Raw genomic sequence first — 18,945 nt, 5'->3', positions numbered from 1 at the left:
GAATCTGGCAGGGCCTGGGGCCCGGCACCAAGGAGCCTCGGAAAATGGGTGCATAGGATCCGTGCTCCACATTTCAGGTCCGAAAGCTAATCAGAGTCCTGCGGCTGCTCAGTCGGTCACGGAGATGGAGCATCTTGTTTCAGACAGAAGGAGCGTCTCTCTTTGTGCCTCCGTGTCTTTCCCCTTGTGCTGCAGCTGTGGGATTTCCAGGACGACAAGCGCTGTAATTAACGTCATTTGGGAAAATTGTCCTTCCTGAGAGAACGGGGGTGGGGGCCTGCTCTAAGGGTCTGACCCAAGTCTGGGCCAGTTTCAGCAAGATTTAGGGATGACCGCCTCTAATGCTGAGTTGCTTTCTGTAAAGTCGAGATGATCTTCTGTTTACGGTTCAGTCGCGTGGCTGTCCTCAGCAACAGGCGTGCACGGTTCATCTCCGAGGAGTGCGTTCTGTTTACAGACGCCGTTGTTTGTAGGGTAGAAAGATCCAAGTACACCCAGAGCTTTCTCACAACACACATACTTTCATACTTCACAGAGTGCGTGTGTGTTAACTTACTGTGCACGGACCCAGTCTTCTTGTAGAATGTGCATTGCACTGAAGGCATATTTGGCTGGTTGTTTAAAAAGGTGAATTTGTGTTGTCACCTGCGTGATGTGGGGGCAGTGTGTCACCAAGCATCCTCCTGAACTCCATGGGTCATGGGACCTCTGCGTTTGTGTGTAATGGCTGTAACCAAGGCCTCGGCAAGGAGACTGTGCAGTGGGCACCAGATGCGCTCCGTCCCTGTGTGGACGGCACTCATGCGGGGTCTCGGCTCCCCTGACCTGGGACCCTGGTGCTCTAACATCCAAAGATAGTGACACGGCTCTCTCCCCCCCCCCTCTCTCTCTTTCCACAGCGTATATGGCTGCCCCTTGGCTAAAAAAAGAAAAACACAGGATAAGCAGCCCCAAGAACCTGCTCCCAAGCGAAAGCCGTTCGCCGTGAAAGCCGACAGCTCCTCGGTGGATGAGTGCTACGAGAGCGAGGGGTCGGAGGACGCGGACGAGAAGGAGGAGGACGAGGAGGAGGAGTTCTCGGAGGACGAGGACGAGCACAGGGAGGAGGACGAGGAGGAGGAGGAGGGGGACCGGGAGGACGAGGAGGAGCTCGAGGAGGAGGAGGACGAGGACGACGAGGACGTGGAGGACGAGGAGGAGGAGGACGAGGAGGAGGACGAGGAGGAGGACGAGGAGGAGGACGACCACGGTAATCTTTGCAGCCGTAGCAGGCGTCCGGCGGTGTCGGGGCCGGTAGACTGGCGTGGAGCTCCCGGAGTTGCACGGTGGCTCACTCACAAAATAAGTCGGCCTGGGCAAGGCTGAAACGGGTATCGACCGCGCGTCCTTTGCACTGGTTTGAAAGTGTCCCTTTCCTTGTCCTGCGGGACAGCAGATGCCGCCCCACTCCAGTCCGCGCGGCTCGCCACCGAGACGGGCTGCGGCGCCCTCGGGCCACTCGGGCACTCGCTTGTCTGAGCTACTGTAGCTGGAAACTTAGGGCGGCGCGCCTGGTCTTTAACCTTCCATGATCGTGGATGCCCTGCCCGGGACTGCCGCGCTAGCCCAGGGGCTGGTGTCCAGGGGCTGGTGTGGGGACGGCCTAGCCGCTTGCCTTCCGGGGGCTGGAAGGAAGCTGGGCAGGACCCCGGGGTGCCAACGGGGGTGTCAGTCTTGTCTGTGTGTTGCCGATTGTCGTCCTTTCTGCCACGGACGGGGTGGGAAGGGACATTGCTGAAGTGCGATACTTCGTTGACCTCATCCTCTGCTTCATATCCGAGAACCGACCTGGGGCGTCCGGTGTTGGGAGTGACACGTACACACAAAAGCCTGGTGCACGCGGGTGACCAGGGTTTGGGCAATAGATGGAAGACGGGTTTGCCCTTCCGTCCGGCTTCCTGTCAGGGGCAAACCCATAAATGTGACTCGGGGATAATCCTTTTCTAAAAGTCACTTCTTTTCTGGAGAAAGGTGGGCGTTTTCTGAAGAATCTAGATGTAGTCTTTATCGTCTCAGAGAAATGCCAAATGTGTCAGGAGGGAAGGCAGTGTTTCTCTCACGCTTCTTCCTCTGGCTCGAAGCTCTAACAGCTCTGAGCCCTGGGAGGCTGACCTCTCCGCACGAAGGGCAGAGGCGTCAGCCAGTGAGTGTGGTGCGTTGTCCGCGATGGAACGAGGCTGCGGGCATGAGCCCGGAGCGGCAGACGCCAATGAGCGTCCCTCCTTCAGGAGCCTGGACGTTCCGCGGGTTCGAGCAGGTCGCGGCCACCGCGCCCTCACGCAGGTCTGGGCACACGGCCACGCGCTCCTGTGGGCATTTGCGCACACGCCGATCTCACGCCCAATGTGTGCGGCCCCGAGGCTGTTCCCCTGTCATCACGTTGAGAGCACCGTGTGGAGACGGTCTGGAGACGCACATGGCAGCACGGCCCCGGAGGCCCCGCGGCCTCCCTGTGCGGACCATGGGCCCACGCCCCGGCGTCCCTGACCAGCCAGAGCTGTGCGTGCTCAGAATCTCAGACCGTGTGCGGGACACTGGAAAGCTGAACGATTTGGCAAATCGCCTGCGAACACGTTCCTGAGTGTGTGTGGTTCGGGGTGAGGTTGCCAACTTCTGAAGCCGGTGACCAGTCTGCAGCTGGGCCGGGGCTCCTGCCACAGACAGGGTGAGTGGCGCGGCTCCTCCCGACAGCGCTGTGCGCTCGGCCGGCAGCAGCAGCCCTGCTCCCCGGCGGGTGTCTGGTGTGGCTCTGCTAGGACGGCTGTGCAGATGTGCAGAATGTAACCCAGGGTCTTACGCATGTTAGGTTCTGTTCTTCACTGACTACAATTAAACTTTCAATTTTAGTGCACTTTGGTTCACATTTTAAATAACCTACTTTTAAAGCACCAAGCGTCGTAGTTTGGAGAAGCGGAGACTTAATATAATCGCTTTACAAGACAACTTAGGTAGGTTTTTTCCTTTCTGTTTCGGTTCAGTCGGCCAGCGTACAGGGCAGTTGTAGATGTTCAACAAGTCGTCGGTCACACAGAACACCCAGTGCCCATCACAGCACGAGCCTCTCAACTCCCATCACCCGGTCACCCCATCCCCCCGTCCACCTCCCCTCCAGCCGCCCTCTGTTTGTTTCCTAGAGCTGAGAACCTCTTATGGTTTGCCTGCCTCTCTGGTTTCCTCTTATTTAATTCCCGCTCCTCCCCCGGCCCTGTGGTCTCTGCACTCGTTCTTGTAGTCCACCCATGAGGGAGATCGTAGGATGATCGTCCTTCTCTGACTGACTTATTTCCCTCAGCAAAATCCCCTCCAGTTCCTTCCACGTCGATGCAAATGCCGGGTGTTCACCCTTGCTGATGGCGGAGTCCTATTCCGTTGTGTATATGGACTGCGTCTTCTCTGTCCATTCGTCTGTTGAAGGGCATCTCGGCTCCTTCCACACTTTCGCGATTGTGGTCACTGAGATTGGGGCGTTTTTAATCATTATCCTAACTTGGATGCTTAGAATGTGATTATGTTTTAAAGTGAGATAGCAGATCAAAACGAGTGGTGTTTTTCTAGAAAAACTCAAGTAAGTGAGCATAAGCGGCTGTCTGGTGGGTGTGTGTGATGTGGGCCCCGAATGTCTCCCAGCAGGACCGTCTAGACAGGGACTGGCAGGTACTGCGTGAGAATCTGGGTGTACAAGGACACAGTTGGGAGGCGAATGCCTGCTCCGAGGATAAACACTCCTTTGTCAGGCTCCTGGATCCAGAATTCACATTCAGCAGTCCCCAGCACCTCCTAAGACTAAGACCTCCAAGGGAGTCTCCTCAGCAGCCAGGTGTCCCCATCCACCCCCTGTCAGAGACGCTCCTGGGTGAGTCCTCAGTCCCCAGGCATCTCTCAGACCTAACAGTGACAGTCCACGTGGACGACCATCCCCGGGCCTCAGATCGCTGCCAGTTCTTTGCAGAGAAGCACCAAAGTCTTGCTTGATCTCTGGGTCAAGCTGAAGCATCTTTCCTAAGAAGAAATCACTTCAGGGCCCGGTCACTAGAAACCACTTCACCGAGATTTGCCAGAACCCAGAGAAGTCTGTTGGAGGGCCCCCGTGATCGATCACTGGGCCCAGGACCCCAGCTGGCCAAATGCTTTGCTGATCAAGCAGTCATAGCCGACAATCTCCTGTTTCCACATCCTCTCTTAGCGAACACGTGCTGGTTTACCATCTTGGTGAGTTTAGTGCCAGGATCACCGTCAACGAGTGTGACTTCCGGCCTTGATCGTGACGTCTTCACCGTGGTAGACGCACTGTCAGCACAGGGCATCCCAAACGGAGTGCCTTTGTTCACTCCTTGAATGGGTTTGGCAGAAATCATGCACTTGGGAAAGGCAGGGGCTGTCCCTTTCTTGTCTGGTGGCCGCGGTTCTGCGTCTCCCTCTTGAAGTCGATCTTTCGTGTTCCTCTGCTCCTGCTCTCAGTGGCCGTCCTGTCCCTGAGCTGTCATCAGATCCCTTCCAGCACGGACTGTCCAGGTCATAGAAGGACCATTATTTATGACGCGGGAATTCGGTCATTATTTGAATTCCCAGGATCCTACAGCACTGTTGTCACCTACAAACAAAATATTGCTAATAATGCACACGCCCAGCGAGCATATTAAGGTTCGGGATCCTGTGAGGTCTTCAGGGCTTGTGGGAGAGAGGGGAAACCATGTCCTTGCTGTGTTCAGGAGAGAGCCAGGCCTGGAAAGATGCAAGGACTTCCAGCTGTTGGTCAAACTCTGCTCACGTCCTTTTTATCATTGTCTGCGTATGTGAGCAACAGGGAAGAATATCTGAGTAATTCATTTCAGATTAAATTCAGATTTAATTAATCAAAATTATATTTTGTCCAGTTGGCCTGGTCTTCTGCGTGGAGGATTTTATTTTCAAAATACATTGCAATGACCTAGACTGCATTTATTTAATCAAAGTTTCCTTGTTATACTAAAGGTAAGAAAGTTATTATTCAGGGATCACAGATCTTTCCAATGGCAGATTTTGTTATTATGTTTTTGAATTCTTACGATTTGAGAAATTTAGATAATGTGGTCACTTAATGCCTCATAAGTTAGGGTTTGGTTTCATAGTTCACCCCACTAGAAAGAATCAACTGTCAGTGGTAGCCCCACGTGTCCATACCATCAGCATCTGTGTGTGTGAATGTTGTCCATCTGAGGACGTGCAGATCTGCCCGCCGCCAGGAAAGACAACTCCAAGAAGGACGCACCAGTCGGCTCTCCAGACTGGAGACGACACTCATGCCACAGCCGCCTTCGACACATACCCGTTTCCGAGCATCCTGCTTCTGGAACACGTCTCTAAACCATGAGGTTCTTTCTGTGCTGCTCTTTGTGGACTCCTGGGACCGCCCTGGGTAATTCGGCTCTGAGGGACGGTTTCCTAGATGGTTTGGTCGGAGTAGGAAAACCACAAGCCCTTCCTGTCCTGAGGCTGTCATTGTCCTCACAGCTGCGCGTGGGGTGGCCGTCCCAGGAGCTCACGGTGAGGGAGGGGCAGGCTGGTTTGTGGGGAGCGTGAGTAACAGCGGAGAGACCTTCGGGACAGAGGATACGCTCGGAGCAGGCGCGGCGAAGCCCGCGGACCAGAGACGCAGCGGCGCCCGGGGCGCACGGCTCTTCTCGGGCCTCTGTCCCATCCTCACGCTGCGCCGGTGGCCGCGCCTTTCCCGTTCTGCCTCCGGGCACTTCCCACGCCCTCGCGGGACACCTGGAGCCGCTGGCAGGCTGTTCTCTGCAGTCACACCACCGGTTCCTCCGCAAGAAACGTTCAACGTGTGCAGGTGTTTTCTGTCGAGCAGGATGAGGCGGTCAGGCCCCCGTGGTTAAGGCGCCCCCGACGTGTGGAAGACGGGCTCGGGTTTCTCTGAGACAAAGGCAGAGGAAGGGGTGCGGGGCCCGGGCTGCCCCCACCCCTTCAGGATGCTGTCCTGGCATTGATGAGCCAATTACCCTGTCACGTCGTTCTCCGGAACTGTCCCTAATGAGGAACTGGTTGAAACGCAGGCACGGAAACTCCCCATTAGCGGGAATCACCGTTAACGAGCCAGCTTTCTGCGAGGTCAGCAGAAACGGCCCCGAGCTCCGAGACCAACACAGGAACAAAGACGGTGTGTTTGGCGTGCACGGTTTCAACAGGGGAACGGCGGGGACATGGGAGAAACATGTGATGATTTTTCTGTCATGTTAAAAATTAGTCTTTCCCTACATCTGTGGAAGCGTCGTTTTAGGAGGGCTTAGTGTGCAGATATGGGGGCGGGGAGGGCCCAGCTCAAGCCCGGGGAAGTGAGTGAACACAGAGCCAGACATTTCTAGGTAGAAATCTGCAGTAAAAATTCAACTCTCTTCACACAAACTGATTTTGCATGAGGGTAAGATATAATCAGAGCTGGTATTTCATGAATTTTCAGACACTTACATCCGGACTGGAAAATCTGCCGAGGATGTAGCGTCGTGCACGTAAGATGCGAGCAGCACGTACGGAGTGTGCCGGGGGAAGCTCTTTCTTACCATAAGAAGAAAAAATAAAGGAGGCAAGAGAACAGATTTAATCCGTTTGTATTCAATTTGTTTTAAGGGCCACTTGAAGGAATTCCCAGCTTATGTGTTTTCTTAACATAATCCTATTCCAAATGCCAGCCATTCGAAGCAGAATAAAGCCCCGAGGCGTGGGCTCGCGGATGCTCCTGGCCCCAAGGGGACTACTTGTGGGTGGGTCGCTGCCCTCGCTGGCCCTCGGTTTGCCTGTCGAAGCTTTAGGAGGCGAGCACAGGCCTCTAGCCCAGCCTGCCGTCCCATCTGGAAGCTGAAACCGGTGCCCTGTGGAGCGGAGATGTGGTTCCAAGGTACCAGCAGCGGCGGGTGTTAGCGGCCCTGGCCCCACGCGTCTACTCAAGCTCCTCCACGAGCCCGAGCCCAAGGCTGGGTGTAGCAGGTGGCCCGTGCACAGTGAGGCCGTGCCGACGCAAGGGACAGCCCGTTTCCAGAGACGGAACATCCCGCGAGGACACAGAAACCAAGCAGAACGCAGCTCCTGCCAGAAGAAATGCGGGACAGAGAGCGGAAGAGCAGCGCGTGTGCAAGGGGAGACTTCCGGTTCCTGACAAAGGGCAGAGTCAGCGGCCACGCGCTACGGCCGAGCCGTAAAGGTCCAGGCTCAAAGAGCAAAATTTCCAGACCCCAAAGGTTGTTGAACATAGGTCCCTGAAAAGTCATGCTGCTTTTGTTTTCGAAGGGCCTTTGGACACAGGTCAGATTGTGTCCATCCCACGGGCTGTAGCCGTGGTTGAGTAGGATGAAGAACAGGGACCTTGAGTGCTCTCAACGCTCCCTCCCGACCCGCACGCCGACTGCGCACACACCTGCGTGTCCGGTCCATTCCGCAGAATTTGGAGACTCTCTGAGCTGTGTGCGTGTGCGTGTGTGTGTGAGAGAGAGAGAGACAGGGAGAGACAGAGAACAGAGGACAGAGAGGCAGAGGGATCGGAGAGACGGTGGTTAACATGGGTCAGTCTGTCTCGGCCTGAGAGCTACTGACTTCATCTAGCTCCTTTCGGGGGGGGGGGTACGACTATCTTATTTTTAAGATGAAATTTGGATAAGCCAGGGACATAGAAGTCAACAAGTGAAAGGATCCTCAGAGGTGCGCCATGCTTATTCGGGTGCAGGTCACTTGCTCATGAACAAACACTGTCGGGGAACACAACTGGGGGCCCGCGGAGGCTCCGTTGGTAAAGCATCTGCTGCGGCTCAGGCCTTCATCTGAGGGTGCTGGGATCGAGCCCCAGGTCGGGCTCCCTGCTCAGTGGAAGCCTGCCCCTCCCTCTGCTTGTGCACTCTCTGTCTCTCAAATAACAAATAAAATATTAATTTAAAAAAAGAAAGGAACATAACTCACAATTTCTGCAGGTTATTATGTAACTTGGTCCCCTATGAAAACTCCTACTTTTCCTTCAGTTTATCTCCTTTGGCTTCAGTATGTTTCATCTTACACAGTGGACAACATTTAGAATCAGTAAGACGGAGCTCGTCCTCAGACGATTTGTAAAGGGTTTTAACAGGTGCCTTGACCCTCCTCACAACCCATCCTCCTGCTTCTCCACTTGTCTGACCCGGAGATCTAACGTGAGGACTCAGGGGGACACAGGACTGCGGCTCGTCTGACGGGCAGGACAAGGGGCAGACCGCATGGTGGACCAGCCCTGGGACCTCCCCTCTGCATGATGCTCGGGAGACGTGTGTCTGTCAACCAGCTCTGCTTTCCCTCCCAGAGTTCACGCAAACCGGGCTCACGTCTCAGGCTCCGTGCTCAGGACCAGCGAGTCGGTCACTCTCCAAAGCCAGGGTGCGGGGCCCACAAGACGGCCCCAGGACCTGAGGACATCGTGGAGTTGGTTCCCGTATGCGCAGCGGTGAGCTGGTGGATGGTTTATGTAAACTTCATGTCGCACAAATACGTGCGTGAATCACATGCATGACATACCCAGAGATTGTGGGTTCCATGTTCTGGGCCGCTGAGATGAAGCAGGCCGAATGGCGTGTCCAGCCTCCCGATGCACGTACAGGTCATGTCTACACTGCGCATGGCCCGGTAAGTGTGCAACGGCATCACGTCTGAACAAAGAGCACACACGTTCACGGAGAAATCATTCAGTGCTAAAACACGCTAGCTGTCCCCTGCGCTTTCACGACTTCTAATCACTGATCGCAAATCCCCCGTAGCGGAGACTAACAATGGCAAAGGTCAGAAATGGTGAGAATCCCCAGAAGTGACGCAGAGACAGGAAGTGAGCAGATGCTGTGGGGACCCCGGCGCCGACAGACGTGCTGGACCCAGGGAGGCCGCGGGCCCCGGTCTGTAAGTGGCGCGGCGTCCTCGAGCCGGGCTGCGCCCGTGCACGGTGCCAGAACCGGAACCCGAGCTCCGCTGACCCGTGCTGGCATGTGAGAGCCGCCGGCCACACGTGGTTATCCACCATAAACCAGTCAGACCTAGGAAGTACGACGTTAGTTTAAACGAATAGAGTCACAGAATGTTCACGACGTCTATCCTGGGCCTCGCAGGCAGGGGCGCTGTCTGCTCTTCCCTGACCACCGCCGGAGGCGCGTCCCGCGTACTGCCGGTTCCACAGTGGACGCACCATGTCCTGGTCCCCGTCTTCCCCCGCGAGGCTTCCCTGCTCCTCTGCGCACAGACCACGGCCCAACACATGCCTCACTCGCTTTCCGTGGCTTTGCGTGTCTCCCAGCTGTCACTTCCGTTGCCACCAGGACACGAGCCTGGTTAATTGTTCTGCTCCAAGAACTGCGTGACAGCGGCCGGGTGACTAGCGGAGGGGATTGGCTCCGGGTCCCCCCGTCCCTGAGAGCTGCAGCAGTCACACTTGTCTGAGGTCTGACACAATTGTCCTCATGCCCTGTGCTCCCCAGAGCTTGCATGTGTGCCGTTTGAGGAACGCGTCTAGAAATGCCGATATCTGACCCAAGCCAACCAAAGACTGCTGGAGTTTACATCCCTCCTAGTTAGGGGCATCCCCTGTACCTCAGTTTACCCTGTGGGACCCAGTGGTGCTGGTATTCCCAAATCTGGACCCATGTGGGTACCCCTGGGTCACCGGCAGGTTGCACAGTGCACAGCTGAGCGGTGCGGGAAACCTTTGCTGTCCGTGCACAAGGAGAGCTTGGGGCAGACAGGAGCCGAGATCCTAGACCCTTCTGAAGCTCAGAACTCGTCGGGGAGCCTGCACGTGTCTCGAAGGGATCGTGCGTGTCAGCTGAGCGGGAAGGCAGCCGGCGCGACCCGGCGGGTGCAGGGAGCGACTGCTCGTGCTGCGTGGGGCGGACGGGCAGCAGAGACGGAAGGCACCACGCACGCCCCGGAGCCGGCCGGACCAGTGCACGGCCCCCGGGGCCAACAAGTAGGCGAGCCACTCGAGGTACAGACGTTCACGGGCACGAGGCGGAAGCCCAGGAGCAGCCACAGAAGGAAAATGCAGGGTTCCCAGGTAAGGGCTGGAAGTACACATTTTGGGTGATGGCGTTCGTTTACCGAGGTCATCCCCTCGCTCAACACTGAGCAGAACGAGGCCAGCGTGGGAGGAACCAGAGAGACCCAGCGGGACGGCACCCCCAGCGGGCGCTGAACCCCAAGGAGGCTGAGCCCACTCCCCGGCGGTCTCTCCGTGTGTCTGTCCTGCTTCTGCGCCTCCCGCACCTGCAGCGCCCAGGAGAGGATGAGCGTGAGGCCAGCCAGGATGGAGACCGTCTCGCAACTCTCTCTCCGGGATTGCGGAGCGGCGCTCCCCAGGGAGCCCCGCGAGAGTGAGACACCCAGAGCCATGGCCACCTTCTCCCCACAGAGAGCACTGCAGACGGGAGCCGCAGCAGCCCGTGTCCCCTCCCCACGACGGGAACGAGTGGGCCCGCAGGCAGCCGATCACCCGAGTCCCACCTCGGCCCAGGGCCCCCTGCTCCCTTCAGTACAGGCAGTTCATTTCGGGCAGCACGATCTACTCTCCTTAATTAAAGGCAAAATTTAGCTAATTCCACATATTTTTTCAAAATCAATTGGGAATCATATGTCAGATTTCATTCACTCATTTTATTTGATTTCTTTTGATTGAGTTATTTATTTTTAGAGAGAGAGTAAGAGAGTGAGAGAGGGGGCGAGGGCAGCAGAGGGCAGGAGCCTCCGGGAGACTGTGCTCAGCACAGAGCCCAACACGGGGCTTGATCTCACGACCCCGGCATCATGACCTGAGCAGAAATGAAGACTTGGACGCTTCACCGACTCAGCCACCCAGACGTCCTCCATCACTCGTTGTAAACATTCAGTTCAAAGAGACTCTGAGTATTTTATTGGTGTGAACAGAATTCGGACACGTCCTCATGCTCACGCAGCCACCAGCACAGCCTGTGGACCTGTGCCTGGTGCGTCACACCGCCAGCGCAGCCAGAGCAGTCAGGGGAGGGGTGCGGTGCAGGGGACCCTGTTCCTGTGCAGAGGGAGGGCGTGGAGCTGTGGGGCTCAACGAGCCACTGTGGTAGAGAAGCGGCCTATGTTTGGAAGAGAAAGGAGAAAACAAGCCCAAGGAGAATCAGACCGTGCCTGCCTCTGTGGATAAATGAGAGACAAATTAATTCTGAAGAGTGGACGGCTCTTCCTGGGGACCCCTGGGGCGGCCTAGAGAGCCAGTTCTGTGCTCCCGCGATCTGTGCTGACGGGTGGAGAACACTCGGGGTCAGAGCTCCCGCTGGATGTGCACTTAGGGAAGATCCGCCGTTGCTCCACAAACTCAGTGCCCTCCCCACCTACCCACCTCCCACCCCAGAAAGATCTGTTTCCCTTCAAATCCGGGAGCCAGAGGCTCCTTGGGAGTGGGGCTGCTGTCCCGCTGGGGGTCTTGGCCGAGCCTGCACCAGCTGGCTCACCTACACCCACACGGAAGCAGGGGGACCTAGCGTCGCCTCTCCTTCTGGAAGCGAGGACAGGCCTTCCTCCCTCGGACCTTTGTATCTCCTGGATAACCAGTCTTTGAGGTCAGCCCCGTTTGAGTCTCCAGAAGACCTGCAAGTTCTGGAGGTGGGGTGAGCGCTGTGAGGGCACGGGAAGCCCGGGCGACCGGGGCTGTGGGACTCACAGCCTCGCAGGGCGCCGGACGCCAACGGGCCCACAGCTCTTCAAATGTGAAAGCCTCGATACAGTCCTACGGACGACTCTTTCCCGCACTAATTCTCTGGGAGCCTAAGAGAATGATGCTGGGGACGGCCGCCGGGCTCTGGAATGCGCAGGCATCTTTCTGTACTCGCGCTGACAAGGGTCACGGCATGCGTCTCTGCCTGGATAATTTCAGCCGCCAGCAACCCTGAAGCCGCTGCTGAGACGGCAGATAGAGCAGACCTCGTCTGCAAGTTCCCCTAAAACGGAAAATAAGACAAACGACATTGTCCAGTGACCCTGATTAGGAAATGTGAGGTGGGGTCTTCCTGCCAAAGGTGTGTGACAGCCCTGCCTCCCCCTCTCAGGTCAAGGACTTTCCTTCCTTTCCTGCTCCACAAGGCGCTGAAGTGCTGAGAGGCCCTGGGGTTCCGCCCCTCCCCCCTTGTCGGGCCAGGAGTGAGACCTCAGGGAGGGAGCCGGGGCGCCAGTGCTCATCACGGGGGGAAGAGGCTGTGGCACAAACCAGCACCTGGGTGGATGGGACACTTGTCCTCTACCTCAGACGGGAAGACACCACATCAGTCCCAAAGCGCCTCTGGGGGAACGACAGGAAGAAGGCTGGGGGCGGGAGCTCACGTCCCTCCACCTGGGCTCGGGACGTGGGCCGGCTGCAGGGGTGACGTGGACGGGGAAGGTCATTGTCAGCACAGTGGAGAAGTGGTCTCTGCCTGCCCTGTGACCCTCCCCAGCCCCCCCGCACAGCCGCACCTCGGGGTGTCCACCCCCTTCCCACCTCCTTGCCTGCTCGACTCCCTCACACTTTCCAGGGACACAGTGTTGGGGGTTCAGTGCTCTGTTGACGTCAGGCCGGGATCCCCTCATTTCCTAACCTCCTCTGCGCATCTGAGTGACCGAAGTCCCCTGGTCAGGCCCCGGGAGTTGACAGGCTGAGCTGACAATCTGCACCAGCTTCCGTGGCCGGTGTCCTAACGAAATGCTCAGACCATCCACTCCAACACGGAAGGTAGGAACCGTGTGCTGCGAAGAACAAAGGTCTGGCTGGGAAGAATCTAGAAGGAGCCTCTGGTCTAGTCGTGAGGCCTGTGCCGTCCAGCTGCTGCCCAGGGGGACACAGAGCTGCACAGAATCCCGGACAGCCTCCCTCTCGCTGGTCAGCAGTAGCGTGATCCCTAGCTCTGTCGCTGTGGGAGGGCGCAGGCGGTGCTTCCACCCCTGGTTCTGGAGGGTCACATGCCTCGGGGCTGCCCTGAGCCGAGCTGCCAGCCGACCCCCTGCTGGACGCCCTGTGCTTCCCGGGGAGTGATGACAGCATCGCGATCTAAGATTCTACCACCACTTCCCTTCCCTGCGGGGCGTAGAGGCATCGCGATCTAAGATTCTACCACCACTTCCCTTCCCTGCGGGGCGTAGAGGCATCGCGATCTAAGATTCTACCACACTTCTCTGTTCCCAAGTCAAATGTAAGTTCTGATCGCCGCTCAGTTCTGTCATCAAAAAGAAACACCCGTAATAATGACATCCTATGCGACAAGGACACTTGATCGCGCGCCCCACTGGGGGATGCTGCCAGACCCCATGGTCTGTGACCCGTCGCCTGTGGAGCGGCTCAGCCCTTCCTGTGTCTCTTCTTTCTGTTGGTCCTTCTGCGGTTTCTTCCTTGTCCTTGTTTTGGTTTTGGATCGGCTGTGTATTTCCCGCCCACGGCTCATTTGGAAGTCTGGAGAGAACCATGGCGACAATCCAGACTGGATAGTGAAAGAATCCGGATCTGTGTCGCAGACCCATCATTTAGAGACAACATATGAAAAAGCCAGTGTTTATCATCATAACATCGTCCCCCGAGTTCTGTGCACGTCAGACTGACGTTGTGAAGGTGGACAAATCCTGCATGATTTTTGTTTAAGCTGTTTTTTTGGTTTCCTAATGTAATGGTTGAGGATAAATTGTAACTGTCTGACTCAAAGGAGATGAAATTCACACACACGACATTTCTGAAAGTTAACGGAGACACTGAAAGGGCCTGTGGGCCCGTCGCTGAGCGGCCTGTGCCTGCAGGGCCCGGACTACACGCTCCGCCTCAACGTCCAAACTCCGTGACTCCGCCGGGGCCCCGGCCAGCCAGCGGCTCCTCGTGTCTGTCACCCTGGCCTTGCTGGGCACAGGCTTCCAACGGAAAGCCACAGAGAGAGCACTGGGATTCTTGGGTCTCCTCCCCTAACCCGATCTGAACAGTCACGGTCTTCCGTCTCACGTGAAGCTACACTGTGTTCATCGTGCCCCTTCTCCTGGTGGCACGCTGGGCACATGAGGAAGGAGCCCAGCTGAGTCTTGAAGTCCTCGCGACGGTGGGTTCCATCTGCAGACTGTCGGGGCTCCGGCTTTGGCCCCTGAGCCGCAGAGATCAGTCTGGCCCATGTTTCACGCCCACTCCCGCAGGTGACCCACGGCAGTATGAGCCCCGGCACGACAGACGAAGAAGCAGAAAGTACATTGCCCGGAACCCACAGCCAGAGGTAGAATTCCCAATGTGCCCCGCAGGTGATTTTGGTCCCTGGGGGAGGCAGGCGCGTGGTGGCTGTTTTGAGCCTGCCTGCCTGGGAGGGCTGACAGTCACCCACATCCTGAGGAGCTTTCACGAGGGTTTTCAAATAGTTCAATGCCAGTGACTTGAGAAATTCCATTAACCTGCAAGGAGTTCTGGCTACCGGCACGGTTCCACCCGCCATTCCCACTTTTACTAGGGGCGGCCTCGCAGCCACAGACGACATGGAGCGAGGGGTCTGGAGGAAGAGCCACACTTTGGGTGGGCTGGGTCACCAGGTGCTCCACGGCTCCCAGCCTGTTCCCAGATGGGCTCCTGTGCCGGACCCCTGCGCCGTGGGCTCAGCCCCCGTGGTGCGCCCAGCCAGCATGCATGCAGGGTGCTTCCCCCTGCGGGGCCTTTACCGGGAGCGCCCTCCCAGTCCCTGCACACATTCCCCGAGAGTGACCAGGCCCCCGGAGGCCCCAGCCCCAGCCGAGGAATGACCTGGGCCGGCCGGCACGCACTCCTATGCTCCAGGTCAACCTTCACTCGATGCCTGCAACAGGAGAGGGGGGAACTTGGCTCTCGCACCCCTCCCTCTGCTGTTGCCGCCCAAAGCTGGGAGGCTTGTCGGAGACAGTGGCACTGCCCTGCTTCCCCCCAGAGGCTTCTCGGCCTCCCCCTGCAGGATGGCAAGGCTGCTGGTTGAGCACCATGGCTGCTGTGTCTCCAGGGGGCTGGGCAGCTGGGAACTGAGTGGGGGCAGAGCACGAGCCCGGGGCCCAGAAAGGCGAAGGCTGCTCCTTCCCTGGGTGGCACGTTGGGGGCGGGGGCTGTCACAAGCTCAGAAATACAGCAAAAACCAGTCCTTATTTGGGACAAGTGAACTGAAGATAACCCCAAGATTGAGGCTATGGAGAACGAACTGAAATTACCTAAAAGTAGAATGTGGTAGGAGGGGGAAGAGCTTCGTAGATGGGGGGCCGCTACCACGTTCCGCTGCTCGGTTCTAGAAGGAGCCAGGAGGTGACACGGGCGTTCGTTTCCCGTTCCCTCCTCCATGCGTCTTCTCCTTTCCGAGCTCTCCAGGAGGATAAGTCGTGTTTCACAAGAGGAAGTTAAGAGAAAATCATAAAAATAACACATGTCGCCTGATGGCGATTTCTTCTCTGACACATCTTGCAGAATCTCCCAGGATGTTGCTTGTGCTTCTGTGTTTCCAAACGTACGTTCACGTTTCTGTCGTGGTTGGTTCCTTGCAGGCTTGGCAGTGCTGGACTCTGAGTCACCCGTCATGGGGCAGCGGGGGCGTGGCCGGCCCCCAGGGGCTGCTCCTCCAATCACAGCCCATGAATATAAAAATCCAAGTGTGTAAACCAAGAGGAGAGCGTGACTTTCATACCCGCAGGAATTCCGTAGAACAGGATTGCCTTCAGCTCTGAAACCTCGAAGCCTCGGCCAAGGACAGGGTCTGCCTTCTGCTCAGACACGTTCCCCGTATTTCCAATAGCGCTCTCTGGGTCGGATTACTTTCTTTTGCTGCTCTCTGGGACACGCGTCTTTATACTAAAGAAAATGATGTGTAGGAATTATTGAGAAAGGAGACGGTGTTTGTTTTCTACAACTAGCCAGGCTCTATGAGATATGGCAAACCTGACTTGCCGACACTTAGAGAGATGTGTTAGATCCTAAGAATGTGCTGATTTGCAGTGGGGGCAGCCGGAATTGTTATTGACGTGTGGGTGCCCAAACCTCGTTCACCAGCCAATGCCTCTCCTCAGGGAACACCCTGACACCCATTGCGGAGGCCCCAGGGACGCCGACTCTGCCGTCAGCGAACAGGTACCAGGTGCCCGTCAGCACAGCTCATTGCGTCAGCACGTTCATAAACCAGAGCGATTCTCCCTCGTTTTTTTTAATCACAGAAACAAGATGTGGATGTGGCCATGGCGTGGGGTTAACCAAACCCAGTCCGAGGGTTGGGGGAGGGGGCGTCTCGGAGCCCACGGTTTAGTGCCTGTATTTGGAATATTCACGAAGCAATCACGCCCGGAGACACATGTCCTAAATATTCCCTGAGCATTAAACAGAATAGTTTTGGGTGAAACATAGGGTCTTTACATAATTTTTAACATGATGGTGTTTTAACAAGTTGTCCTAAATCTTTGTCTGCGATTGGACGTGATCCTTGTTCATACGGTATTTCTACCCACTCCCGAGGCTGGGGACAGGCAAATCCGGGGTGCCGGGGCACCTAACTGCAGCTGCCAATGACCCCCAGATGTGCCCCCAACCCCAGGCCTGCCCTTCGCTGGCACCAGGTCACTGCACATCACTGCACACTCTTCCCTCCGTGTGTCTCAAACCTGAGATGCACACGTGGGAACCACTGTGGGTTAGAGGTAGCTCTAACCTCCTCCTGGGCGCTCCTGCTGCTTCACTGCAGACCATGGGTTGTCTGGAAGGGAGAACATTCAGAAAGGCTGAATTCGGCCCAAACATGTGCTTCTGGTACTGAAGGCCCCGTGGAGGCGGAGGGCTCACTGCATAAGCCCAAGGCCTTCCACGGCGCTGCCCGGGCATCTCTGGGGAAAACACGATTTAAAAGCAATTGCTGCGAACATCTGTTTAAGAGTTGTTACCGACTGAAGTTCATGAACCCTCAGAGAGCCTGGTAATAGGACGAGTGACATTATCATGCATCTGTTAGGCTGCAAACAAATAAAGCCGATGAAAAACAAAAGTCACTTGTAAAATTTAGAATGAAAAATTAATATTTTAAAACTACCTTTCCCACATATGCTAGTTTGTTTCAGAGTAACTAAGGAAACTGATAGTTTGTAGCAGGTGCTTCCTGTGGCCTCCTGGGTGCCGCGCTGCCAGCTGATCTGCCCGCGGGACCTAAGCCCCTCGCATGCGGTGAGCGGGGTCGGACGTGCATTGACGTGCTTTCCGTGCTGTTGCAACTAAACTTCAAGTTCTAGCCACTTTTTCCTTTTCTTTTCTTTTTTGTCCCTTTTTTTTTATCTTCTTTGCAGAGGACCACCCCATGAGCTGCCACAACACTCGCATAGCGCAGGACACGGAGCAGGACGACAACACCGAGGAGTACGACAATTACGACGAGCTGGTGGCCAAGTCCCTGCTGAACCTCGGCAAGATCGCCGAGGACGCGGCCTACCGCGCCAGGACGGAGTCGGAGATGAACAGCAGCACCTCCACCAGCCTGGAGGGCGGCAGCGACCGGAACGAGACCCTGGGCCGGAAGAGCGAGCTGAGCCTGGACCTGGACAGCGATGTGGTCAGGGAGACCGTGGACTCGCTGAAGCTGCTGGCCCAGGGCCACGGGGTGGTGCTCTCGGAGAGCCTCGGCGACCGAGCGTACGCGGACTCCCTGTCGCAGCAGGAGGGCAGGAACATGAACTATGTGATGCTGGGCAAGCCCGTCAACAACGGGCTCGTGGACAAGATGGTGGAGGAGAGTGACGAGGAGGTGTGTCTGAGCAGCCTGGAGTGTCTCAGGAACCAGTGCTTCGACCTGGCGCGGAAGCTGAGCGAGACGAACCCGCAGGACCGGGCCCAGCCGCAGAACATGAACGCCCGCCAGCACGTCCGGCAAGAGGACGACTTCGCGGGCAGGACGCCGGACAGGAACTACTCCGACATGATGAACCTGATGCGGCTCGAGGAGCAGCTGAGCCCCAGGTCTAGAACTTTCTCCAGCTGTGCGAAGGAGGACGGGTACCACGAACGAGACGACGACACCACCTCCGTGAACTCAGACCGGTCCGAGGAGGTGTTCGACATGACCAAGGGAAACCTGACCCTCTTGGAGAAGGCCATCGCCTTGGAAACAGAGAGAGCGAAGGCCATGAGGGACAAGGTGACGATGGAGGCCGGAAGGCGGGACAGTGTGCGGCCGTACGAGGAGCCGTCGCCAAGACCGCTTCCCGGGGAAGACAGGAAGCCCAAGTCCGGGGACAGCCATGTCAAAAAGCCATACTATGGTAAAGGTAATATTTCTACCTAACGTAAGTTGCCTCGTGAACGTAGGAGCTAGGGTGAAAGATGCCGGTGAAGGTCCAGCAGGGACATGGGCGTCACACTCGCTCATGTCACGAATGCACACCTCTTGGGGTCACTTACAGCATTACAGCTGGAGTTTCTGGAAAGCCAACACAGTATTTGTCTGGGACATGCACAGAGCAGCTCACTGTGCGATGACCAGAGCAGACGAGTCACCCGTTACTTCAGCAGGAGACGCTTGCCTTGGAGAGACCGGGCTAGCACATGGGCATGTCCCGTGATAGGAAACAGTAGCACGAGCCGGTGTTCTCACACACGAGCCACAGTCTGTGTGGCATGTCGAGCTCACCCAGCAGCCAGCCAGTCAGGGACGCAGCACGTGTCGTACATACTGGGTCGGCTCAGTGGCATCATGATTCATACAGTTACCACCAAATGACAGTTATTGATGAAAAACCCCCGTAGAAAACATCCCTGGTAGAACCTGAACAGTAACAGAATGACGGATAGCACAGGACAAGGGCAGCGATGCCCGTCAGTTATTGTAAGAGAGTAAGTGGTGGGGGCCGTTCGCTACGCCCGGCGTGGCGGGTCCGAGCCGAGATCAGTAGCGATTGCTTTAGTCTCTTCTTCCCGCT

The 18,945-nt window shown here is 56.7% G+C and overlaps 1 protein-coding gene across 12 annotated transcripts in view; it reads left to right on the top strand.

Annotated features, from left to right (window-relative positions):
- Positions 1-18,945, top strand: part of MYT1L (myelin transcription factor 1 like) — a 393,093-nt gene that overhangs the window by 292,400 nt on the left and 81,748 nt on the right. For 10 of the 12 annotated variants that reach the window (XM_082745766.1, XM_082745762.1, XM_082745764.1 and 7 more), the window contains exons 9-10: positions 900-1,249; positions 17,320-18,294. In XM_082745766.1, coding sequence (XP_082601892.1) covers positions 900-1,249; positions 17,320-18,294 — 1,325 coding nt within the window. The remainder of the gene's footprint in view (positions 1-899; positions 1,250-17,319; positions 18,295-18,945) is intronic. The other 2 variants (XM_082745760.1, XM_082745758.1) reach the window with 1 other exon arrangement.

Source organism: Mustela nivalis (genome assembly GCF_964662115.1).
Source record: "Mustela nivalis genome assembly, chromosome: 8".
NCBI classification, from domain to species: domain Eukaryota; kingdom Metazoa; phylum Chordata; class Mammalia; order Carnivora; family Mustelidae; genus Mustela; species Mustela nivalis.
Note: the sequence above shows the minus strand (reverse complement) of the source record. Positions and strands in the feature narration are given on the sequence as shown.